Source organism: Paroedura picta, chromosome 15, assembly GCF_049243985.1.
Source record: "Paroedura picta isolate Pp20150507F chromosome 15, Ppicta_v3.0, whole genome shotgun sequence".
In the NCBI taxonomy this organism is placed as follows: Eukaryota; Metazoa; Chordata; class Lepidosauria; order Squamata; family Gekkonidae; genus Paroedura; species Paroedura picta.
This window is the reverse complement of record NC_135383.1, coordinates 19,761,756-19,788,805: the sequence shown is the minus strand read 5'-3', so window position 1 is coordinate 19,788,805 and position 27,050 is coordinate 19,761,756. Positions and strand designations below refer to the sequence as shown.

The window sequence follows — 27,050 nt, the reverse complement described above, 5'->3', positions numbered from 1 at the left end:
GAAATGCAAGAAGTTATAATTTAATTATCAAAAGCTGACTGTCTTGTTGAACAGCTAGGCTGCTCATAAGGGCTGACTGAAGAAATCTGCACTCACTGTTTGTCCAGGGTTTTTAGAAAGCTAACTAGCAGCCTTGAGGTCAAGACCCCAGTGTAGATTGTAGATTTATTAATATACAGCTCCAAGCCAGGTTCTTGGGACCTCAATGTTTATCCTTTACCTTTTATACGTCTTTCATGATTTAAGTATCTCCTCTAAAGCTGCAACTGGTTCTGCAAAAGGGAAATGTATTTTACTGGGATTTTTTTTACTGTCTTAAGCTGCTACAGGCGTATTTTATGGAGAAGTGGCAAGCAAATTTATCTAGGTAAGTAATTAAAATAAAACTGATCCCCAGCAGGATCAATGATGACTTCAAAGAACCTGGTCTGCCACCATCATGGGCAGTTTGGCTATGAGCCTGATTCACACTAAGCATTTGCTCCATCTCAGAACTGTGAATTCTCCTTGCCCTGTGAGTTTTGCTTGAAAAGGGAAGGAAATATTACAAAGGTCTTCTCCCGGAATGGTTTGTTTTGTTCTTTTCCCAGAGGAAGTAAGACAGATGGTGAGCAAAGTAGTTTCTGGGCAACTGGACCTTCTAATTCAGTACCCTCCCGGCCAACTGGCTTCTGAGATCTGTGATGAGAATATCAAGGGCGTTTTTGAAAGTTCCAGCAATACGGCACAAATCATACGCTGCCAGGAAAGAGCACAAGAATGGCCACAGGCAGAAAAAGAGGCTGAAGATCAGAAACTGGTCTGCAACACCGAAGGTGAGAGTGACCTGGAAGATGCCTTGAAATGATTTCTTGAGCCTGAAAGTGAATCATAACAAAGAGAGGCACAAAACGGGTGCCTGCTGCTGCTGCCCTTATTGGACTATTCAATGAAAGTGAGAGCCTCTTGTGGCATGGGGTAGGTACATATAACAACCAGCCACTTGACAGCTGGCATACTGTAGGTCAGTCAGCAAGCATAGCTTTTCTCCCCCTTGCAAGTTGAGCTGTGATGCCAACATTTCTATGTATCTTTTATGGCCATGCTTAGAATTGGGAATTCACTATCACTTTCCCTACACAAGTTAGGATACTGATACCCATAGCGGATCTCAGTGTTTTTTTAAGATAGCATGGCTATCCCCGCTGTTCAAATGATTTATCAATTTTAATAATCACCTCTTTATCCAGTGGTGTACATGGTTCCCTCCTTCATTTTGATTTCACAGGTTGAGAGAGAGAGGCAGACAGACAGACAGGCAGACAGACAGACAGGCACACAGGCACTTACTTGTTCAATACTGCAACTGCAGTACATGGGAAGAAGGGAGCTTAAGCAATGTTGTTTGGGCTGCTGGGCATCCATGAATCAAGTTTCACTTAGAAATCTCCAGTGTACATTTGCTTGATAGTTTGGGATGCACTCAGAAGCACTGTGTAGACCAGTTAGGCCCTGAGTTACATGCCTGAAAGGGGATTAGAATCTGGCTCTCCTTAGTCTGACACTCTAAATTGTATTATTCTAGGTCCTGCCAATTCACAGAACACCTATCAGGAGCAAAACACATAATTGTTTTCAAAGAACATTGGTATGTTAAAACCAAAAAGTCTTCCTCAGTATAGATGTGATGAGCTCTGGGTTAGGACATCTCATATTTAGGCTGGATTACTGCAACTTGCTCTACACAGGTCTACCCTTATACCAGCTCCGGAAACAAAAATTGGTACAAAATGCAACTGCCCATGTTCTTACTCCACCCCAATCCTCCAGTAGCTGCACTGGCTACCAATTGAATACTGGATCGGATTTAAAGTACAGGTACTTTCAAGGCCATACATGGTTGGGGTCATGCAAACCTCAAGGACCATCAACTCACTTATACTCCCCGAAGAGTGACACGTTCTACCTATTCCAACAACCTGGTGATCCCTGGCCCCAAAGAAGTCTGCCTGGCTTCAACCAGAGCCAGAGCCTTCTCATCCATGGCCACAACCTGGTGGAACGAGCTTCCCAATGAAGTCAAGACCCTTTTAGAACTCAAAACAGTTCCGTAAGGCCTGCAAAATGGAGCTCTTCTGCCAGGCTTTCAGATGGGGACTCCCACAACCTGCTCTCTTTGCCACAACCTGCTCTCTTTGCCTTGACATCCAGTATATCCCTAATTGTTGCTATTATCCCCTTTCAACTGCTATGATCACCCATGTGTTGTGCTGTTATGACTCCTTACATATTTTTTCTTGTTCAATATTGCTGAATATTTCTCATTCCCCTTTGGTTTTATGTACATTGCCATGAGATGCCACGGTGAGGGGCAGTATATAAATTACATAAATGAATGAATAAATAAATATATCCTAAGTAAACATAGTCATGGTATTGCAACAAAGGAAACTCTGAAAGGAGACAAAGTAGGTCAAGAGCAATGCTGATAGGGGAGTGCCTAGGTTATAACATATACAACAGCATTCATTTCATTATAGTCTCTGGTTCTTTGAGAGAGATCAGAGTCCCTTCCATGTAGCCTTGTAGCCGTGCTGATTGCAGGGCCAGAGTTGCCTTGCTTGGCAATAGAACTGCTTTTTGTGCCTTCAGTTGAACTAAAGCCACTTCAGTAATTGAACATCACTAGTTTTTGATAAAATACCTTATATAGCTAATTCTCTGCCTATCAGCAGGTGGGGCTGTTGATTTATCTACCTCTACTGCAGGAAATTTGCTTAGCAGAATTGTAAAGCAACAGCCACTCTAGCCGGGTAACAAAATGAGGGACTGAGGCAGCAGCCCAGATATACTTTTGTGGGTTATGTTGTGCCAACAGCTTTGAGATTTTGATGTGGTTGTTGCTGCAAATGTCAGCAGTACTGCTTAAGTATAAATACTTGGCAAAAGAGCTTCATAAATGAATTATTAGGCACCTTTACAGCGGCACTGTTTATTTGGGGATTTTTTTTCCTGGAATGATTGATATCCTTAGGTTTATGGATTGGACATTTAATTGCTGCTGTCTTCACAAGCCCATGTCAGGCTGTATAGCTTCTTTTGCCTTTATTTGATTTATTCTCATTCATATACTGTCAGCTGGCATTTTCCTTTGCATACTAATTTTTTTTCATTTCAACGTGTTGTAATTTTTATTAGGCAAGAACAGCCGGCTTTCAGCAAATGAGGAGCTCACTGAGTGTGACACAACCTTGTGCAAGAATTCAGCCATTTATGTCAGCACTGGAGACCTTTGCATGGTACATAGCAGAATTTGTTTCTTTATTTGCTTGTTTGGTAAACAAAAATCCCACAAAACCAGTCAGTTCAGGGAAGAGAGAGAGAGAGAGAAATATGGACATGAAAACTTAATTAATTAATTAATTATTGTATTTCTATACTGCCGCTCCCAAAAACTGGCTTGTGGCGGTTCACAAACAGTATCAATAAAAATTCTCCCCCCAAACAGTAAAACAATAAAATATAAATACAGATACAAGATGGCGGAATTCTAAAAATTGCTCCCCATATCCTGGGTATGCAGCATGCCAGAGCCCATTTCATTTTAGGAGCTCAGTTTGGGAGGAGGAAGTACTTCAACCTCCTCTCCTATGCCTTTTTTCCAAGTCAAAAGGGCAATTAGAGCGCCGATTTATCTCTCTGGAGTTGCATGTGCATTGACTTCCAGACCGACCAGTGACACAACTCACATCTAGTTTCAGCTTGAGTAGCAAGAAAAAAAAAATGGAAAACAAATTTTGTAGCAAACAAAAAGAAAGTGAATCATTTGTACAGAAAAAACTCTCATAAAGTTTCAATATGTAGGACAGACAGCATATATTGATGATGTTAAATTTCATAACATTGAAAACGCTAAACTCTTTAAGAATGTATTATCATTAAATGTATTATTTACTTCATTTACACCCCACCTTTCTCCCCAATGAGAACCCACAACAGCTTGTACCATTCTCCTATTTTCTTCCTCAAAAACAACCGCGAGAGGTAGAGGTCACCTTTAAAGTCACCTTGCAAGCTTCAATTCAAGTTTAATATACTAACTGCTGCACCACGGTGGTACATAATACTGCCTAGTAATTATTGCCAACATTATTACATGTAAACAAAAAAATATCTAATGTTTTGGATATGTCTATAGTAAGTAGTCAGAGCCTCTTGTGGCGCAGAGTGGTAAGGCAGCAGACATGCAGTCTGAAAGCTGTGCTCATGAGGCTGGGAGTTCAATCCCAGCAGCCGGCTTAAGGTTGACTCAGCCTTCCATCCTTCCGAGGTCGGTAAAATGAGTACCCAGCTTGCTGCGGGGTAAACGGTAATGACTGGGGAAGGCACTGGCAAACCACCCCGTATTGAGTCTGCCATGAAAATGCTGGAGGGCGTCACCCCAAGGGTCAGACATGACTCGGTGCTTGCACAGGGGACACCTTTATCTTTACCTATAGTAAGTAGTATCATCAAGAGATGTTATTTTCACCAAGGCCTTATCTGTGGATTTGAAAGTATGTGAATTGAAGCCATGAACAGCCAAAATCTTTCTGTAAACTTTAGAAAAGCACCCCCCAATACAACATAAACAGCACCTATAGCTTTACCAGTTTGGTAAATGAATAAATGGTAATATCAAATAAGTGCTCTCTGAGTGGCCACTGTGGGGGTTGCTAGGCCAGCACAATACTATTATCAGCCTCCAAAACTTGGTTTCTTTCAGTAAAAAACAGGGGAAGTGCCCTTTCCGAGGTTATTTTGGCCTTCCAGTCCACCCCTGGTCCCCTCCCTCTTGCCAGGGAGGGGAGGACTCATTGGGGCCAGGTCCAGCAGGAAGGGGGGGGCAGGAAGGAGAGGACCCCAGGTGGGTTTGTGTTTCCCATCATGCCATTTCTGGGGTTTCTTGAAGCCTGACAAATGTTTCTGGGCATTTTCAAAAGTAAAAAGAGTTGAGAAAGGCTGCTATAGATAGTAAATAGCTCAGAATATACTTGCTGGGAAGGGGAAGCGAAATAATCTATTTGCATGCTATTGCTGCCTAGAACCTTGCTAATGGGACTCCTGCTTTAAGTCTGTACCTCTTTGATGGATCAGGCCCTTGAGCTAAGGTAGATTTTAAATGAAGTAAATAAAAAGGAATGTTGTAGAAGAAAACACAATAAAATCAGAGTCTAGTAGCACCTTTAAGACCAACAACTCACATCTTGTATAAATCTTTGTTGGTCTTAAAGATGCCACTGGACTCTGATTTTATTGTGCTACTTCAGACCAACACGGCTACCCACTTGAATCTATCCTTATGGAAGGAAGGTTGGTGAATGGGTAGGAAGGAGAGAAGGATGCAGGGAATTGGGGGGGGGGGGGCTGCCAGGAGGATGAAAATGGGAAATAGTATGGGAAAAGGCTGAAGAGAAGCCCACATAGCTGCTCTTCAAGTCTGAGGAGACCCAACATGAAGCAGTTCCTGGAGAATTGATTTCCCCCCTCCTTCCCCTGTTTTGTGAGAGGCTGCAGTGGTTAACAGTGCACAAAAACATGCAGCCTCTCATCAGGAACCGATAGCCCAAAATAAACAGCAGTTAAATCAATGCCCATAGTTTATTGGCCTTATCTAAATGTTATACCTGTCTGAAGTGGCGCTGAGTGAATTCATAAATATCATTTACAGCATTTGATTTTATTATTAGAGACGTTGTGAACTATTCATCCATAAATTACGGAATGTAATTAGACATTGATCTGACGGTTGTTTTGAGCTTTCAACAGCCTAAGAGCTGCAGCCATTGACCCTTTATAGACAGCAGCAAATGTTATCAGTAACCAAGGTTAAAAGAAACAGGACAGCAGATGAAGACGCTACTCTGTCTGTTCTCTTCTGTATTCATTTACTCAGCAGTAGCCTTGCCTGTACTGTTTTGAACACCAAGGAAGTAATTATAATTTACACAAAAGATACTCCGGTTTCCATCCGGCTATTTTGTTGCCGTGGTCACTGGTAGGAAGTCTCAGACTCCTTCAGAGTTTAATTTTATTTTGCTTTTGAAAAGCTCATGTTTTAAAAATGAGGGGATCATGTTTTCGAGAGCAAAAAAAATTAAACTATGGAGAAAAAGGGAAATGCCCATGGGTAGCTTTGAACCTGTAACATTCTGATGTTCAGGCTGGTATTTTACACCGCAGTTTGAAGCATGTAAGCCAATATACAAAGGCTTCACTGTTTGTTTTTTAAAGGAAGAAATTTTTTGTTAGATTGTTTTTAAAAAAAACAGGAATCCAATCATACTGCATTCCCTTAATTTCAAAAAAAGGAATTGACAAGGTGGGAGGGAAAGAGGGGGAAAGGGCAGAGGGCAGCCCTGAGGAGTATTTCTCAAACCGACCCCTCTCCCTGCTGTGTGGTGCACATGTTGGAAGGAAGTGGGCAGGGGCTGTAAACAAGGAAGACTCATCTATAGTTCTGACACTAATGCTGACCCCCTTTTCTTACAAGACTTAAAGGAGGCTTATAAAAATATAACTGCTTATTCAGTACAGGCAATTAGACAAAATGGTAACCCAGAAGTGAAAGAAGTTTTAAGTATCTCTCCTTACAGTTTTAAGAGGCACCCCCTGCCTGAAACTGACCAATGAGCAGAGACAGCAGTGCAACGTCAGTGGTGGAGGCATGACCTCTGCGGGGTGGGGTGGGGGGAGGTATCCAATGGATTTGTTTCTGCTTGTTTATTTCCTTTGCCTCCAGAGCCAAGAAAGGGAGGAAGTATGGGCCAATAGAACGTTAAAAAGAAACAGATATACAGCAGTAGGTAACGAACTGAGCCCTGAATGGAGCTAAAGCCATGCAGAAGCAAAATGGAAGCCCAGCTCACCTGCCAAGTGAAAATGAGTTGGCATGCAGAAGAGAAAAATACGCCTGAGGGAAATGCAGGCTAAAAGTGAAGGGAAAGGCATGCATAAAAATAGACAAAATAGACATGTTGATTACCAGGGACAGATCCTATTTCCTGGTACTGCTCCTTAGTGAAATAAGGATGATTGAGTTATGCAAAGCATTATTGAGTCACAAGAAATGAAATGAACAATAAGCAGCAGGAGTGAGAGGAATCCTTAATCATCAGTTTTATACCACTCAGAAGAAGAGAATAAGATGCAGGTTAAAGCTGGCAAGTCAAAGAGCAAAGAAATACATTTGTACTGCCCTCGGATGCAGTGCTTTTGACCTGCAGATTCAGCATTTCAGAAAAAGAAATCAATAAATAACTTCTTTCTTGAAGAAGGAGTACACCTCATTTCAAGTTCAATAGTACCTTAGAGACCATCAAGATTTTCATTGTGTAAACTTTCAACAAGCAAAGCTCATACCCCCAAAATCTAGCTGCTTTACTGCACACCACCATGGCTACCCTCTTAATCTGTCTTCTTGAAGAGCCTTTCTTTGTGTGTTGTCCACACACACCTGGCAAATAAATGTAACAGTACCAAGCCCTTTTATTAACTAGAAATAAAGCCCATTTTATGTTAAAATAAAATGGGCACTAGGGACCAGTCCCGGGGTCTGGGATGCGGGGTCGAGTGGGCTGTGACCTGGGCCGTTCTCCCGGCCGCGGGCTGGTCTCCTGGGGCTGGGAGAAGGCGACGGCCCACCCCCCCACCCCGCAGCGTCCTGGGGCCTTCTCCCAGCCCCAGGAGCAGCCTCGCCGCATCAGTGACGCGGCGAGGCTGTTCCTTGGGCCGGGAGAACACCCCCACCGACAGCAGCCCCCCCCATGGCCAGGGTTCCCATGGCGGGAAAGGAGCAGGGACGCCGCGTCTTCGATGCGGCATCTCTGCTTTCTCAAGGTGGAGGAGCACCCGGGCCGGAGGACTCACAGTGCGGGCTGACAGCTCAATCTGTGCGGTAAGTCCCCGGCTGGGCCAGGCTTGGCCCTGGATGGACACTCGGAGGGCCCAATCAGGAGCCGCTTCATGGCTCCTGATTGGGCCCTCTGAGTTTTTATCCAGGACAGGGCCAGCCCTAACTCCTCCCCAACAGCCCTTACCCTTTTATTTAATCCGCTCCGCAGGAGCGGTTTAAGATGGGGCAGGCTTTGACTATTCATGCCTTGAATTGGCAAGGTTGACTGTGTGAAAGTTTCAGGCTCTCTACTCCCCAGCATCTGAGCATGTTCCTTCTGCTTTTGTTCCCATTTCAGGGATTTTCCAACCTGAAAACTGAAAGATCTAAACTATTTCTGTGGGTCATGAACACTTAACTATGCCACCAGATAGCAATAGGTACTTATGCGCTGTCAAGTTACAGCTGATGTGGGATCCTAACAAGACGCTTTGAAGGCCAGTAAGAAGCAGTATTCTGGGGTTATGGTGACACAAGCAAACTGTTTCATCTTAAATGCATCTTAGATATAGAAGGAAGGGAGTGACTGGGCTCCCACCACATCCTTTTTCGACCTACGGACTAGATCTACTGTTCTGACAACCACAAATTTGAAACCAGAACATATTTTGCAAATTGTGGAAAACACAGCAGTGCTTTTGGTAGTGTTTCCAAACAGCTGTTGACCGGCAGAAGATTCCCCCCCCTGCCCCCGTTAGGCAGCCCAGAGAGTTGAAGGCTGTACTCCAGGCTTTCTCAACCAGGGTTTCACTAAACCATGAGGTTCCTTGACAGCCCAGGAAGGGTTTCCTGACTGGGGGTGAGTTTATTAATTGTTTATATATTTCCCCAATGTGTTAAATATTTATCATGTGATATGGTCATGTGATATGGTCATGTTGACCCACCTCTCCTACAAAAATGGCCCATGATGGGCCTGGAGGGGGTGGGAAGGGGAGGGCGTGTACACAGCTATGCTTCCCAAGCATATTCAGCATGATCGCACCAATTCTGGGGGTTCTCAAGTCCCAAAGAATGTTTCAGGGGTTTCTCAGTGGCAAGAAAGTTGAGAAAGCCTGCTGTACTCATTCAGTATAACAGAAGGCATGGCTGATATGCATTGGGTCATTTTTATTTATTTATTTATTGTATTTCTATACCGCCCTCCCTAAAGGCTCAGGGCGGTTTACAGGAAACAACGAAATAGTACAGGTAACATCATTCAGGTAACAGTAAGGAGGTTATGGAGGTTTTTACTAATGAAGTTGCAGCAGGCATAATTCCCAGTGTGGGAACTTCTCCTGTGCAAGCCTCATTCCGATGTATGAGAGTTGTACACAGATAACCAAACGGTCTGAATTGGTCCTGTATTTTTGGTGTGTCTTCTTGCATCGATGAAGTTCCCAATGAATCATGCCTCCAAGAGTGTGCAAGTACTTAAGAGCTTTTGCACAGTCCGTGAAATATAAACTCCCCTGTATTGATTAATACAGTATTTCTCTCTGACCAGTTAGCCTCCAATTCCCAGGTGTTGTGGACAGATATGAGGCTTGCCAGAATGTTAAGAAAACTGGTTGAGTTTTTTTTTTAACTGCGCATCTACAACATTTACTGGACACAGAAGAATAGCTCAGTGCCAGAATTTTCACAAGTACAGTCTCTAATTAAAACTCTAGGGTCAATTTTCCACCCGTGGGATGTACACAGGATGGTTATCTGCCAGAAAGAACTATGGGTCATTTAGCAAGTCTTTAAAACTCCTTTTCCAAGGCGCAGAACTCTGCTTGTGGCTCCTTTTCTATCTTAATTTTAGAACGAGGAATGAAGCAGATCAATATGATATAACTCATACTTCTCCATTAACTGGCCATTTCTAGCAAATGCAGAGCAAGCCTGTACGAACAAAATGCAGTACAGGATGCCAAGTGGCTATTCCACTAATCCATCCCATTTTTTTCAGTCCTCTGTAGGTAGCAAAATCTAGGAATGTATCCGATACTACATATGGGGGCCAGGAGAATATGTTCTCCAGGGTCCCCAGAGCTAGAAGCAGAATCACAGCAAGCAGAAAAAGCTGCTCTCTTGACCAGGGCCTATTCTGCATACAATAGATAATACACTCTGAGTGCACTTTAGAAGTAGATTTTTCCTGTTCTGCACAGGAAAATTCAGCCACCAAAGCACATTGAAAGTGCATTATCCTATGTGTGCGGAATGGGCCCTGGTAAGAGGCTCCAAATTCTTACGCTGGCCCAGCAATTCAGTGGCTTTATACTACCTGCCTATTGCAGGGTCCAATGATACACCCCCATTCCGTCTTGCACTTATAGGGGGTCCTGGAAACACAAACATTTCAGTTTTATCCTAAACTGATCTGGGAGCCTAGTCTTCTGCACCTGCCAGGTCACCTGAGTAGATCTCTTCTGGTACACTTGTTGGCTGTCATATCTGTTTTTCACTTAGCAGATAGTAACAATAGTAACAAACATATTGTTACAGGGACCTTGGCTTTGCTGGTTAGGTGAAATAAATGTGTACTTCACTGGCCCTTTCTACTCCTGCTCTCTTCCCAGTCTTTCAACTTTTGACTGACCACCAAGCAGTTCAATCAGAGACAGAGATAGCTAAGAGGATTGAACCTGGCTCCTTCAGTTTGGTGTAGTGGTTAAGAGTGCGGACTTCTAATCTGGCGAGCTGAGTTTGATTCCCCGCTCCTCTTCCACATGCAGCCAGCTGGGTGACCTTGGGCTCGCCACAGCACTGATAGAGGCTGTGCTGACCGAGCAGTAAGATCATGGCTCCCTCAGCCTCACCTCCCTCTCAGGGTTTCTGTTGTGGGGAGAGGAAAGGGAAGGCAATTGGAAGCCGCTTTGAGACTCCGGGTAGAGAAAAGCGGCATCTAAGAACCAACTCTTATTCTTCAATAATATCAGGGCTCTCTCAGCCTCATCTCCCTCACAGGGTGTCTGTTGTGGGGAGAGGAAAGGGAAGGCAATTGGAAGCCACTTTGAGACTCCTTCGGGTAGAGAAAAGTGGCATCTAAGAACCAACTCTTCTTCTTCAGTAATCTCAGGGCTCTCTCAGCCTCATCTCCCTCACAGGGTGTCTGTTGTGGGGAGAAGAAAGGGAAGGTGACTGTTGGGGGTGTGGAGCACTTTGTAATGTGATTTATGTGATCTGTTTTCCTCTGTGTGGCTTTAGAATTCTTTTTGGATACCTAGAATAGCAAACCGTAATCTCTCAGCCTGATCATTTTGGAACTAAATGTATTTAAATTCTGTTGGAGACCAAGTGTGGTGGATTGTCACAGCTGTCTTGAACACTGGGAATTTGAGAGGCTGAAAGTAAGGAACAGAAAGATATTTTGCAGGTTGATGAAAATCTGTGTCAAAAATCTGGAGAAAATACAGAGAAATACTGAGATTTTCATGTCTCCAGGTGCAGTCAGAAGATCATTGTTGTCCGCTTTCTTCATCTCCTGATACATCAGAAGAGTTTTTAACTCCTGATTCAGACATTTTTTTCAGTTCTTCAGTTCCTCAGGAGAATTTTCAACCAGAGGTAAGAGGAAGGAAAGCGTAACTGAGAAAACACTTCTTTTTCTGGAGTCCTGTGTACCATGCTGCTATCAACTGATTTTGAAGTGACCAAATATGGGTAGTGAGTTATGGAGTAGTGGGTGGAATATTCGTATCATGATCAACAGCACAGAGTAGGGTGTTTGGCGTGGAACATTAAAGAAAGCCAGCTGACCATCTGTAATGGCCCTTGTTCGTACAGCTGTACGATAGAGCAGTCATTGGTATGAGGCTGTGGGTTAATTCTTCAGCATCCTAAGTTAGAGGGGGTGGGGACAGAATTGCTGTGGGATGGCTCCTTCCTAGGCAGTAACATGATTTCCTGACTACAGTTTGCCCTCAAAAATCCAACGTGTATCTCTTCAGAACTCAAGTCCTGATGAGAAAAATTGCCACGTCTGCAAACAGCAAGAATTACTAGTAGATGCAACACAGCGTAAGTAGACTTTTAATCTTTTTATACCAGCCCATCCTGTTCACTGTTTATTAACTGTCAAGAAAAAACCTAGTGAGGGTTGCTTCCCATATTTCATCCAGAGGCAGATCATACAGTATATGCAGGGGTTTTATCTTTTCTGCTGTGAGGAGTCCTACTCCAGCATTTGTCCTGATAGTCCGGAAGCAGCAGGTCACTTCCAGCAAGTTGCCAGTCTCCTTATTTGGCTTCTTTCTCCCATTAGGGTTGGAATGGAGCTGACCATCAAACAGCATAGCAGAGGCCTGATCTTCAGTTTGTCTTCATGACTTCTATGCAGCCCCACATAGGGACTGTGCAGTCGCAGGCCAGCAGTGTAAAAAATTTCCAAAGCTTTGTAGTAGTCTGGAATGCCTCTCTACCTCTGATGTTTCCCTGCCAAAATAATCTCATGATCAGAAGGAGGGGCACTACTCAGTTCTCTTTTTTTTCCACTGCTGTTCTTTGTTTTCCCCCTAACCACATTATTGAGGCTAAGAAGACTTTTTTCTCTCAGAACTTTCCCTTTTGTGTCATCAATGCTTATTTGAATGAAGAATAAACCACTTTTAAGAAGAAATGTTTCTGGATTTGTCTCATGATTGGCTAACTGGTGAACAGCCGTTCTCTGTGCCTTGACTGTCTAGGATTTTGCGAGCTGTTTCCCTTGATGCCATATATGGATAGAGCTGGACCCAGAATGGCTCTTTTCAATGTTAGCCTGAATACAGGGCTCAGGAGACAAGAGTATCAAACTATCATGGGCTCTTTCCAAGGGTTTGACTGCACACCAGTCTCAATAAGGTTGCCCTTCCCTGTAACTCTGGTTCATTGAGTGGTCTTCCGTGCAGAAATATTTCCTTATCAGTTAGAAAGATGAGGATTATAGGCCCATTTTAAATCTCCGGCCCCTTAATAAATGTATTATGGTTAAACATTTTAAAATGTTGTTGGTCAACCTCCTGCTGTTGTTACAGGGGAACTGTGCTTTGCGAAGTTAGACCTCAAGGATGCCTATTTCCACACTGGTATCCACCGGACCTGTGCAAAGTTCTTATGCTTCTGCTTTGAGGGGGGTCCATTATGAGTCCCAGATTTGGTTTGGCCTCAGACCCAGGAGTATTTACCAAATGTGTTAATGTAGTAATTTCCCACTTGAGGAGCTGTGGCCATTTGTTCTATCTGGACTTGGGCAATTGGCTGTTGGTGGGATACTCTTCTAAAGAGTTGCAGAACTCAGTGACTGAATGTGTAGCCCATATTACAGGCCCTTGGGTTTATCCTTAATTACCAGAAGTCTATCTTGACACCTGTGCACAAGTTTGAGTGTATAGGGGCGCATTTGGACATGATAACACAGCTAGCATTCTTCCAGGGCATTAAAGTGGCCATAATCTTGGGCCTTGCTCGCTGGTTTCTGCACAAACGTTATCAATCTGTGTGTTCAACTCAATGCTTTTTAAAGCCATGTGGTGTATACAGTGGCAGTAATGTCGAACACCAGATTGTTCATGAGGAATCCTGGTTTCTCAGGATATACACTGCCAATATAGATCCTAGGTTGTGCTGGTTCCTTATCGCTAAATTGGTGCTGAAGTTCCTAAATCAGTGATCTAACCTTGCTAACCAGTCTAGAGGGGGTTCCCATGGGTACCCATGACCATGACTTACATTTATTAATGAATACTTGCATCTTAGGTTGGAGGGCACTTTGCCTTCATTACGCTGCTAGGAGTATCTGATTCCAAGAGGATTAACATTTTGGAGCAGAGAGCCATTAAGTATGCTCTGAATTCCTTTTCAATACCTATCAGAGACACAGCAGTACTTGTTGTGACAGTCCACACAGAAGCCGTCTTTTATATAATCAAACAAGGGGGCACAAGATCGCGAACTTTGTCAAGAAGCCTTAGATTTGGCTATGGGCTATAAGAAATGACACTGCAGTGGTCAGCAGTTCACATCGCTGGTCACCTCAGTTCTCTAAGAAGGGATGTTACCCAATCACAGGTGTGGTCTTTTCACTCAAAGTTTCTCCTCCCCATTTTCGATGTATGGGGCACTCCATACATAGACCTGTTAATATCCACGGGCAATGCAAATTGCCTCCAGTTCTGTTCACAGGCAGGAATAGACCTGCACTTGCTAGATGACACTTTCATCAGCATGTGGACAGGCTGCCTTATCTATGCCTCTTTGGCTTCTTGCACAAGGTGATAGGAAAAATATTGTTCTTATTGTCTTAATAACGCCGTTTTGGCCCCAGAAGGTATGGTTTCTGATTCTATTCCATCTCGCTTGGGGACAACATCTCTCTCTGCCATGGAAGATGCATTGGAATGGGCATCTCCATCCTGATTTGAACTGGTTACATCTAACAGCATGACTAATCCTCCTACCATGTCAGGCCAAGACAGGGTGTCAGAGAGCCTGATAGTGTCAAGAAAACCTTCCACTCAACACTCCTATGCTTTAAAGTGGGAAAAGTTTGTTTCATCGGCATAAGGAAAAAAATTGAATCCTCGTACTTGTGCTATTTTTGACATTTTGCAATATTTGTTATCAAAGGACAGGGCATTTGCGAATATGTCCATTAAGATAAACCTGGCAGCCACATCAGCCTTCAATGAACTGGTAGAAGAATATTCTGTTTTTTCACGTGCTTCCACATTACATTTTACGAAGGGGATTAAGACTGAATCCTTCAGTGACTTTGCCTACCCCTTAGTGGACTTTATCTCTGGGTTTGTCTCAACTTCTTTATAAACCATTTGAATCTCTAGTAGTATTGGACGTCTTTTGTGTCCTACAAAACCACATTTCCCGTAGCTATCACATTGGCCCTAAGGGTAGGCGAAATATTTATTATTTATTTACCACCCTAGCAGCACTGTCTTCTGAACTGCCTTTTTTGCAGTTCCATAGGGATTGAGTGGTGCTCTGCTCTAGTATCAGGTTTCTCCCTAAATTTGTTTCTAAGTTCCACCTGGGCCAGACTGTAATGCTGCCAACTTCTTGAATGACAAAGACTGATTTATGCACACCTTAGATATTAGAACACTATTTTATTTGGATAGAGTTAAAGACTTCAGGAAAGACATGAACCTCTTTGTCTTCTTCAAAGGGGTTGGAAAGGGAAAGGCCATGCAGCCAAGATAATCTCCAGATGGATAGTGTTGGCCAATATGACTTGTTCTCTAAATGTTTCCTCACACTCTACGAGAGCTCAAGTGTCTTCTTCAACTTTTACTTCCAGTCTACCATTAGAGGACACCTGCAGGGTGGCTACCTGGTGTATGCCTTCCACGTTTGGATGTTGCCACTGCAAGGGAGGCCCGTGTGGGGGAAAGCGGTGCTGCAATCAATCTTCAATGTATAACCCACAGTTTCCTCCATGGTGAATGATCTTGCACAGAAACTATGAAGATGAAAACAGGGTTACACTTACCTATAACTGCTGTTCATCAAGCAGTCTTTTGTGCAGTCTCATGGTCCTCCCTCCTTCCCCACTGTGGGCTGCTGCTGATATTGTTTACCTGTTCCAGCAGTAGGAAGGAGAACCTAACCCCTCCTACATCACATGATTTTGGGTGGGAAAGTCACTCTGTGAGGGGAGGAGTGAGCACTCTTGGGAGCTTCTAGAAACTTATTTTAGACTTGCTTGCTCTTCTCCGTGACAGGCCTATGAAGATGCAGATCCATGTGTGACTGCACAGAAGACCACTTGATGAACACCAGTTACAGGAAAGCGCAAGCCTATTTTCTTGGGAGTCACTGGAAGAGGCATAGATAGAGCTGAGGGAGTAGTGCCCCTCCTCTTGCTCATGTGATCATTTTGATGGGAAAACAGAGGAGAGGTGCTCCGAGTTTACTAGAAAGCTTTGAAAATCCCCTGACTCGCCTATGACTGCGCAGTCCTCACGTGTGTTTGTACAGAAAACCACTCGATTAACAACAATTGTAGATAAGCGTAACCTTGTTTAACTCCTACAGCTTGTAGATTGCACTGTGTCAAATGACAGCGGCTTGCAAGGGAAAGAGGTGTGACAGGAGCAATTTCTGGTGACACTATCAGGTGCCTGAGTAGTGTACAGGATCCTTTTTAGACCACAATCAGATTCTTAAGCAGTCAACACCCAAGTTCTCCTAGACACTGGAGCTGTTTTAAAATCTTGCTTCTGGTAGAAATTTGTTAGTGGACTGAAATTCTCTCTCGATGGACATCTTCCATTAAAATGTCCTGTTCCATCTATTTAGCAGGTAGTAGCTTAGTATGTTCAGTGTTCTGTTGTATTGGGTGTGTGTCAATGGATCCTCATGTAACTATAGTTTCCAGGATTTGAAAGGGGAGCTGTGATGATTAATCTGATATAAAACCAATACAAGTTTCTGTTGTAGACACGTCCCTTGTGGGTCTCTTCCATATATTGGTGTGCCTGTCTCAGAAGTCTCTGATAGGCAAAAAGAATTTAAAATTCCCCACGTGTATATCTGTTATGGGATGAGTTCTTTTTTTCTGGCACTATAATCAGACATGTGCTGAGAATTGGAGGGGGGTGGGAATCCACACTCCTGAATAGTGGTGGCTGCTATTCCTTATCCATATTGCTCTGCAGTTAACAAATCTTATTAATGCTAGCAACCTCCATGACAACCCATTGCTGATTCAGCAGCCCTATGCATTGACTTAAGGAGTGGGCTGGGAAACTGAATTAGATTTTTGTACGTAATGCTTTGATTGCTATCTTTTCCGCTGAAGAGGGAAAAGGAGTTGTGTACATCTGCTCTGACATTGATGGTAGTCACTAAGGACCTGTAAATATCTCAGCACTCTTGGGAAATGAAAGAACACTTTAAAGTTCTATTTATTTTAAAAGAACTCTTTTTAAAAGCATTTGTCATTATGATCAGTTGCAAGCAGGAGTCAATGGTACTGAAGGGGGGAAAAGCCATAATTCATGGTCCCTATGTGTCCCATTTGATGTGCTTTACACCTGCATAGAACAATAAATTGTGAAATGTTTAGAGCTACTATTTAGGTGCAACCCCATCCTCCTCCTGAGATGTGTGCTGGATGGTGTATGCCCGGAGGAGTAGTCTTACTTTTCCTCAGAGTAGCAGGAAAAAATGCAGTAGAAAATGAGGGAACTTCTCTCAGGTTTTACCTCTGAGCTATATTCCTCTTCTCCTTTTGTACATTATTTTGACAGTTTGCCAGGCACCAACCACCTGTAACAAGATCAACTCTTTTAAGTACTTCTTTTTGTATGATGAAAACTGTTTTCAGCTGATGGCTATGATGGTTGTCTTCTGTGTTTGGTCAAGGCTCTTAACACAAAGAATTGTAAAAACTGCCTAAATTTTACTAGACAGGCTTGAAAAAATAGGTAGATCCACGTTTGCAGCTCCTTTTGTTGGAACCGGTTCTTTTGACATCTCAAGGGATGACCAAACGCACTGAGAAATAAAGAATTGATCCTGATAGAGCCCACCAGGGAAATCTTGGAGTCTTCCTTTCCAAAACTGAAGAAAAGGAAGACCAAATCACTACAGTCAGAAATGCAGAACAAAAATAGAAATGCCAACCCAAGATTTTGGCTTCATCTTCAGCTGTTTAGGCACCTCAAGTCCCTACTGGTGAACACTTCAGAGGCCTGTTAAGTAAGAATTTGCTGGTGTGTTGGGAGATTCCCCTGCACCATCATGCTTCCTTCTTGGAAGGACAAATTGACAACTCTTCTGAAGGACAGCATGCCTGCCGTGCCTCAAGTACTGTACTACCCTTCTCTTGGGTTTGACTCGGGGCCTGGTGACTCAGTCCTTTTATGGGACACTGCTTTAGTAAGATCAAAGATATCAAGAAGACACTGTGGTGTCTCAATAACAGGATGCTGTTTACTAAGATATAAGATACAGGAAACCCTCTGACTCCTAAGGCCCCTTTTTTGAGTGAAATTATTTTGATCCGAGACCAGGAGTTGAGCGGATCCATGAAACTAAAGAGAGCCTACAAGATCTGAACCATGATACTGGGGGAACATCCAACCCTGAATGTACTTGGAGGATAGATAAGCCTTTTGCCTTCAATCACGATCGCCTTTTCTTGGAATGATTATTACCTGTTTGGAACATCCATCACCTTCACAGTGTTGTACAGCGCCAAGGTTATCACTATGTCCACAGCAAACTACTCTGGGGATTGATTCAAGTAGGTGGCCGTGCTGGTCTGAAGGAGCAGAACAAATTTAGAGTCCAGTGGCACTTCTAAGCTCAACAAAGTTTTATTCAAGGTATGAGCTTTCGTGTGCACGCATGCTTCCTCAGATACAAAATCATGTGGGCACACGAAAGCTCATATCTTGAATAAACTTAGTTGGTCTTAAAGGTGCCACTGGACTCTAACTTTGTTCTACTCAGGGGATTAATTGCCTCACCAGCTTCCACCTTCTACCCTAACCCTTGTTCTTTGGAGGATGGCTGTCTATATGCTAAACAGATTATGATAATAGTAGCTGCTCTTGGCCTGCAAGTGACCTGGCCTGCAACTTCCTGCTAAGCCTGATCCTGTCCTGTGAGTACAGGATTCAAATGCACATAGGCCCAACAGTCCAACAGTCCAAGATCTTGCTAAAGAATCCTGAGGAAAACTAGCATCTATTCTATTGACTTGCAGCAAAACTTAGAGACTTGATCATCTTTAGCTGAAAGACTACTCATCCCTATTTCCCACCCGCTACCCAGCTTGGGTGCTGTGGATGGATCATAGGTAAAAGCAAACAAGTTTCCCACTCAGCCCCCAGTGATTGTGATAGAACAGGGGTAGTCAAACTGCAGCCCTCCAGATGTCCATGGACTACAATTCCCAGGAGCCCCTGCCAGCGAACGCTGGCAGGGGCTCCTGGGAATTGTAGTCCATGGACATCTGGAGGGCCGCAGTTTGACTACCCCTGTGATAGAAGGTAGATTCCAGTGGATATCTCTGTAACCGGACCTATGAAATTTAAAATAATCCGCTACTTTGCTTGCATGACTCACTATCAGTTTATCCTTTGTGAGCAAATTTTTCTAGCATTAGACCCTTCCAAGATTACTACAAATCCAGGGCTATAACCTTCAGAGATGAGGTCGTAAAAGCGGTGAAACAGCAAATGCACGCCACAAAACATGTAGCAGATGGAGGCTCTAAGCGGACCCCATGCTTGTCTTCCATCATCCACCCCGACACCAGAGCAGACATCAAAGATCTACCCTATGAAGGTCAAAATCGCTTCATTTCTAGGGCTGACGACTCCCCGGAGAGAATACAAAAACTGCTCGACAACTGAGTCAATGGTTCTGACCTTGTCTTCTTACCGAATCCCAGCTGCTGGCAGTTAATGCAGATACAAGTCAAAACCTCCAAGGCGTCATCTGACAGGTCCCCATCCAGAAGGAAAGACTTCCTAAAAGAGGATCTTCGTATTCTTCCAGCAAGACCAAGGCATCCTCTCAACAGAAAACACCATTTGGTGCCAAGCGGCTCCTATGAAGAATTTATTTATAATTTGTCTTATAGACTGCCTCTCTCTAATGACAGACTTGGGGAGGTTTCCAACAGTGGTATACAGTTAAAACTATAAAACATGATAAAATACAGCTTGTTCTGAAGCCACCCTAGCATATCTAGCAAATTCAGTAATTCTAATGCCAGTGAAAGTATCCCCTGTAGAGGGAGCCTCATCTAGTGGGATGGGGAAGAAGTACATGGAGAAGAGAGAGGCCCATAGTGCTTCTAAGTTAGCCTGGCCTCAGCCATAGACCTGGTGGAAGAGTGCCATTTTAGAGGTCCTGTGGAACTTTGACAGTTCAGTCAGGGCCTGGATCTTGACCGGCAACTCATTTCACCATGCAGGAACCAGGGCCAAAAGGCTCTGGCTCTGGTTGAGGCCAGGAATCACAAACAGGTTGGTATTTGCTGAACCCAATGCTCTTCAGGGGAGCATGTTGGGAATGGCAGTCCTTTGGATACACAGGGCCAGACAGCATAAGGTTTTGAAGGATAGTACCAATATCTTGAACCTGATCCAGAAGTCCACTGGCAACTGATGCAGCTGTTTGAGGGAAGGTCTAAGATGGGCCCTCATAAAGACCTGGGCAGCTGCATTTTGCACCAATTGTAATTTCCAGGTCAGGGACAAAGACTGGCCCGTATAGGGCGAGTTACAGTAATCCAGTATAGAGGTAGCTGTTGCCTCAATCACTGGGGCTAGGTCTTCCTGGGCCAGATAGGGTGCTAGTAGCTTTGCCTGTCAGGGACGATAAAATGCTTGGCGAGCTACATTTGTGATCTGTGATGGTTTCTTCAATAATGGCTGAACCACCATGTCCTACTACAGACACAGTGTATAGACAAAGGGAGTAGCTAGCCATCAGAGTTTGCCAAGATGCCAGTCCAAAGTCCAGATACCAGTTAGTTCAAACTCACAGTGTCAAATCCAGGGGGAAATCCAAAATAAGAGACCCAAAACACAGGCTGAAGTCCAAGATGGGAGAATCTGTTCACAATAAAGACTGCAAGGTCAGTAACTAGTGGACTGGTTACTTCCACACAGACTGCTTTTAACAACACGGCCAGCACCTCCTGTAACCACTTATCGTTGCTGATATAGAGCCTGTGCTGCACAGCCAGTTCGGCTCTGCATCTCCCATCCTGCAGCTCCTCTCACGTGTTTCCTATGTTCTGGAGTCTCTGGTGATGGGAGGTGAACTGGCCAGCAGATGACTCTCTATTGCCCACTTGGAGTTGAAGGGCTGCAAGGCCATTATACTGGGGACCTGGTTGTGCATCCATGTCTGGCTCCTCAGAGATTGCCTCCTCCTGCAGTGTCCCTCTTTCTGGCTATAGGTTTGGATTGGGTCTGCTGGTTGCCTCTTCCTTGGAGAAGTCCTCTTCATCACTTGATTCTGCTGGAGCTGACTGGCCTGACACACACCACCTCCTTCAAACTCCCCGGGAATGTCCCTGAGAACAGGAACAGATTTACTGTTAACCAGAGATGACTTTCCTCCAATGACTTTCCCTCATCTCTCATCATCTCTCAGCCTGGGAAGAGATGACCTCAGACCACTGGATCATAAATATTGTGAGGCTGGGATGGGCAATTGTTCACTTCATTGTTTGTAACTAACTTTCATCCCTTCTCAGTCGGGAGATGGATTTCCTTCTGCAGAAAGAGGTTGATAGAAGCTGCATCTCACTCCCAGAGGGTCCTGGGTTTTTATTCTCTGTCAGTGTCCTGAAAAAAGATGGAGGTCTTAACCCCATCTTCAATCTCATTATCAATGAATTCATCAAGGCCAAGAAGTTCAGATGATGAACCTCGCTTCCGTCTTGCCTCTTCTAATACCATACATCATGCCTATCAACCTCAGACACATATTTCCATATTTCCTTCTGTCTCCAACATTGCTATATTCTCTGGTTTTCTGTTGAAGATGACCACTTCCAGTACAAACTGTTGTACTGCCCCGAAGTACCTTACCAAGTGCATACTAGTAGTTGCAACATATCTGAGACAAGAAGGGATCATAAATCTTTCCACATGTATGCCACTGGCTTCTAAAAGTACCTTTCCCATGGCTGTCCTTCAACATATCTAAGCAACTTGGTATGTCCTAGCCTCATTAGGATTTTGTATCAGTGGAGAGAACCTATGCCTGAGGCCTACAAAATTTATAGTGGTGCTTTTGGATTCCACTTCAGCAAAAACAACCTGCTGGGTGATGGACAGCAAACACTTATCCAGAGAACTGCACTCTTTCTTCAATGTCCACTCAGAGAGCACTCTCTTGTTCACAGATTTTTGGGTCTGATGAAAGCTTGGTGCACACACAAACACATCAGGTATAAAGTTTTCCCTGACAATGTTTTTTTTTTCTACCAGAGATCCGAGTCTTGCAAGAAAACCATGCATTGCTAGACCTATTCAATGTTTTTAAAAAATGAAATTGATAAGGTGGGAAAAGTAAGTAGTACTGGAGCTTGTACACTGGTGAATACAGGAGAACCTTCTGTTAAGAGTGGTACCGGACAATAAATGCAGCTCTTCTTGCTATTTTAAAAAAAAAACACCTAGTGCTAAACTGATCAAAAAAGAGAGACCATCTCCCCCCAAAACACTTCAGTTCTGCAAAACTATCCACTTTTCCTTATTGGTATGCAAGATGCATACTTCGCCATTCCAAAGAGAAAATTGGATTTTTAAAAAGGTGCAGAGTGCAGGCACAGGATTCGAATTAAAGGCATAACCAACTTGAATTCAGTGATAATTGAAAGTAAGCTGTGCGTGCAGAAAGGGCCCAAGTCAGTTTTTTTCCTTCTGGATATTCTAAACCTGGTGGTTTGAAGGATTCGGCTTATCAAGAAATGGTGGTAGAGGTCCTTTTCAATGCTTACCTGTAATTTATTCTTCGAGTAATCATCTTTAAATTCATATGACCTGTTCACCTTCCTTGCAGCAGAGTTATTTACTGTGGCATACTTTCATAAGTTGGATGGATCCCAACTCCTCCCCTTCGGCCTGTATGGTTGGAGCCTGTGTCTCTGGAGGATGGGGGTTTTCCACGTACATCGTAGCTTTAAAAGTTTCCAAAGTCATTGCTCTGTACAGTTGCAAATCCTGTCAGTGCAAATGAACAGATGACCACTCAAAGAATAACACATAGTGGTAAGCACCTTGCTTTTTCCTGTAAGTTATACCATTACTTTTATAGATGGAAATTCAGAAAGTAAGCATATTTCACTGTTTTGATTCAGGAGGAAAACTATGTCTGTGTGGTGCAGAGCCATGTCTCCACTCTGATGTGCCAGGAGAGGATTTATTTATACCTGCAGCCAGGTAGAAAGTTGCCTTCTGTCTTTTTGTCAGTTCAAGCATATATTACGTGTACTACCCAAGTAAGTTGCTGTTAGGCAAGTGTACATGTGTGTGTTTTCAGTGGCTATTTAGGCATTCTCTAGAAAACATCACTGTATTTGTATGATCAATAGAACAGCGAAATGGAGCTAGGGACAGACTGGAGGGATTTCTCTACAAATCTGGAGGAAGTCTCCAGGTTGCAGGAAATTTTAAAAAACCCGACGACATTGGGAATTTAAAAAACCCCAAATAACAGAAACAATTCCTGTAGCTTTAGGAATAACTGCTGAAATCTCAGTGGTTTTGGGGGGCTTCCTATGCAATCGCAAGAATATTGCTAAGTTTTCCAACTTTTGTTTCTGGAAAGGAAAGCCCTGGTGGTAGTAGGGAGTAGGAATAAACTGGGAGGTTGAGCCAGCCCTGAATAAGGCCCAACTCTTCTTCATTGTCATATCCCTGGAAGGAGGCAGACTCTGTGGTAACAGACTCAGTGGCAGCTATCAGAAATCCAGCTCCTATTTGGTCTCCAAAAGTTTGTTAGAGAAGGTGCAGAGAGTACCTTCTCTGGCACTGTTCCAAAAACTGGATAATGCCATTTTATACATATGTGCCTTTGGAAATTGAATTTGGTGCGTTTGGCTTTAAAGCAGAGGATCCTTTTTTTTTTGGAGGGGGGGTATAGAGTTAACGATTTAGATTTTGAATAGTCATGTACTGTTATTCTGTTGAAGCTATGGACTTTATTTAATGGCTGGATGTTTATTTTTACTTATTTAGAGAACGTACATGCCACTCCTGCAGCTCACACTTTAAAACAGTAACATCTGTTCCACAATATATTTCTGATAAGGCCTTGGAGGAGGACTGTGTCTCATGGCTTAAGTGCCACTCAGTGCTTAACACCCACTTAGGGCGGCTGTCCCACCCCTGGGGCCTCCAGCCTTTCCTGGGGGGAGGGAGAGGCCATCTACTGAGTTCTTAGACCTAGCGATCCCCAACCTGTGGGCTGCGGACCACATGTGGTCCTTCGACTAATTGGAGGTGGGCCCCAAGGATGCCTTCTCCCCCCCCCCCCCCCGGCCCTTTACTTCATCTCCCCCCAGCCCTTTACAACACACTTCATTGTTGTGGCATATCTGTATCTTATATTGAAGGGATGTTTAAACATTACCATAGCAATCAGAGAGCATTAGGGCAGTGGTTGAGAGTAGAGGAGTAAACTACCTCCCCCCCACCGGGCCTAGGTAAAAGGCGCTGAGTGGTCCCCGGTGAGTGTTCCCCCGGTGTTGAGTGGTCCCTGGTGATAAAAAGGTTGGGGACCACTGCTTTGAACCACCCCCACAATCTAGTGCCCGTTGTATTCCTTTAGGGCTTCCCCCCTCATGAATACATAATAAAGGTCACTTTAATATTTGTTTAATATGGTTCACTTTGTTAGCTGTTTCATGCCTTGAAGAAGCAAGCTGTTTACCTTTTCACTCCAGATGTCCATGGACTACAATTCCCAGTTCTGGTAGGTACTTATGGGAATTGTAGTTCATGGGCATCTGGAGAGCCACAGTTTGGCCATCCTGGCCACTTTTCTGAGGGACTTTCATAGTGGTCAAGATGTTCCAGCTTTCACTAATATTGATTTAACACGTGCATTCTGATATCTTCTTGCTCCTTCGTTTGCCTGGCCATTTGAAAATACAGCCCTGTGGTCGTTTTTTGCGGGTCCCTAATACCAGCTTTTAACATTTCAATTCCATATTGGTACTGCTGTTGTGATCTTTATGGTAGAAGTAGGTTTTTATATCCTGCTTTTCTCTGTGGAGTATCAGCACCACATTCCTTTCCACTCCTCACAACTGGCACCTTGTGAGGTTGGTGGAGCTGAGAGAGTCCTGAGAGAGCTGTGACTGGCCCAGGGTCACCCAGCAGGCTTCATGTGGTGGAATGCGAAGCAGAGTCTGCCCCTCTTAACCACTGCACCACAATGGCTCTCTTATTTTGCTCCTGCACTTGGATGCGATTGCAGTGTCGGCTTTAGGGTTTGAATGTTAAAGGCCCTTTTGAATTGGCTGGAAGGCATGTGCTTTTTCCTGGCAAAACAGTAGGAATAAGTGCTTTAAATAAATACTTACTGGGTTGAGGTAGTTGGAGTCTCAAGCTGATGGTCCATTAGCCCAGCTGTCCAGCTCTTTATTCCTTCAGGTTTTCTTAGTTTGAGAGACAAACAGGGAGCAGAAGCAAACTAAGTATTTATTTTTTCCTTCCCTTTTCCGGAGAGCACCTCTCAAGATTTTGCTACTGCCTTCACACATTACATTTTAAAGCTTTTATATTACAGATTTCTAAGAGAATCAATTAACACAAGCCCTCTTCTATTTGTTCTCCAGCACAGGAAGGTCACCTGGTGAGGTGCTGAAAGAGTTTAAAGATGAAGAAGTGTAAGGACCCCCCCCCCTTGCTGCTTCAGAGGGGAGTTCCAGCAAGCTTGTCGCGCTGCTTGCTATCAAACAGGAGGGATGTCATAGGGGGCTGGAAGAGGACAGGGTGCAGAGCGGAGGAAAAGAAACTGTTTCATCATGATGAGCATAAAAGATTAAACAAGCCCAGGTTGAGCTTTAGCTGGCTTCAAAGCAGTTGTGAACCTCTCCCCCCCCTCCCCAGTAATTAATGTAATGAGATGCAGAGATGTACAGGCAATCTTCTCGTGCCTCCAGGCAGGGTGGGGATGGGAGCGTAGACAGTGATCGCTCTACATGCAGTGAGAAAATTAAGGTTCCATTACATTTTTAAAAGAAATGAACAAAACTGCCACTGTGGGAAGGGAAAGCCACGCACCTACTGGAGAATGTTTTTTTCTGAAATTGTGCAAAATGCACCCACCCACCCCACCCCCAGACCAAGCTGAGCAAGGTGCTGGAAGATCCACAGAAATCCCAGTGATTTTGTTCAGTGCAAATTGTGGCTCTTGCTGGTTCCTCAGTCAGTCTGTGGCTTCAGTGCAGGAGAGAAGAGTGTTAACTCCTTTTTTTTTTTTTTTTACCATCCAGAGTTTTCTCAGATTGAAACTCACCCTCCTCCATCCCCTCCCCTCGCCACCACAACTGGTTCTTAATACTCTTGGAAGAGAGAAAAAAATTAGCACCCAAGGGAAATAACAGCTTCTCATCCTCTTCTCCCAGTTCCAAAGTATCTCCCCTCTGGTTTAAAAAAACAATGGGAGGGCACAGTCACAATGTATATACCTGGTTGATTTGTCTCTTTGAAATAAATGTTTTTTCTCTTCTTATCCTCTGGTCCAATCTGTCTTTTTGCTCCCCTTGTACTGCTTGCAGTCTAAAATCCTTGGCATGGATTAGTATAGAATCACAGAATCATAGTGTTGGAAGGGGCCATACCGGCCATCTAGTCCAACCCCCTGCTCTACGCAGGATCAGCCCTAAGCATCCTAAAGCAGGGGTACAGGGGTCGTCAACCCGTGGTCCTCCAGATGTTCATGGACTACAATTCCCATGAGCCCCTGCCAGCAAACGCTGGGAATTGTAGTCCATGGACATCTGGAGGACCACAGGTTGACTACCCCTGGTATAGTACATTGCCGACGCTGAGCTGTGCATCAGGAAGGTCTTGAGTCGAATTTAGGGTGGCCTCAAGCCCACCATCCTTGATGGGTTTTACAGTAATAATGGGTTGTGAGCAAGGATTTTAAGGGAATGGGTTTGATGTACAGTATTTTGAACCCTCTTGAAGCACTATGTAAATGCGAAGGAAAGGAAAAAGTTCGGCTGGCCACTATTCGGGCAGATGTGGTCCAGGTATTGGTGCTGCTGCTTTAGCTCTACAAACTTTAAAAACAGCAAAAGGTATTACGTTTGCCATGAGGAAGTACTCTGTCCCTGTTTATGGATATCCAGGCCTTGCCCAGCATCTCCACTGGGATCACATGCACACAGATGTCTTGTAAGACTCAGGTCACTCTTCAAGTAATGCCAACAGCCTTCAGAACTCAGGCAACAGACAAGGGGGGGAGGGGAAAGTGGGGCTCCAGTTGTCCTTTGGATCAGCTGTTCCCAGCCTGTGTGACAAGGAAGTGCCAAAGTACTACAAAAACATCCATAAAAGTTATCTGCCCACAGAAGAGGCTGCAAAATGTGTCTTCCTTCCAATCATATCAGTTACACTTAACCTACCCCAGAATTATCTACTCTTGAAGGTTGTCCATTGCCTCTCTGCAGGAA

The 27,050-nt window shown here is 44.0% G+C and overlaps 1 protein-coding gene across 9 annotated transcripts in view; it reads left to right on the top strand.

Annotated features, from left to right (window-relative positions):
* The window catches only part of TEX14 (testis expressed 14, intercellular bridge forming factor), a 58,187-nt gene extending 32,086 nt beyond the window's left edge, over positions 1-26,101 (top strand). The window contains exons 16-22 of one of the 9 annotated variants that reach the window (XR_013226860.1): positions 591-815; positions 3,178-3,278; positions 11,330-11,452; positions 11,836-11,905; positions 22,421-22,629; positions 22,719-22,800; positions 25,203-25,236. Coding sequence is in view for 5 of the 9 variants with exons in the window: in XM_077312376.1 (XP_077168491.1) it covers positions 591-815; positions 3,178-3,278; positions 11,330-11,452; positions 11,836-11,905; positions 22,719-22,800; positions 25,203-25,257 (656 nt within the window). In the remaining 4 variants the exon portion in view is untranslated. Of the gene's footprint in view, positions 1-590; positions 822-3,177; positions 3,279-6,760; positions 7,536-11,329; positions 11,453-11,801; positions 11,906-12,149; positions 12,504-22,420; positions 22,630-22,718; positions 22,801-25,202 lie in introns of those variants that run through there. The other 8 variants (XM_077312376.1, XR_013226863.1, XR_013226862.1 and 5 more) reach the window with 8 other exon arrangements.
* The last annotated feature ends 949 nt before the right edge of the window (positions 26,102-27,050 follow it).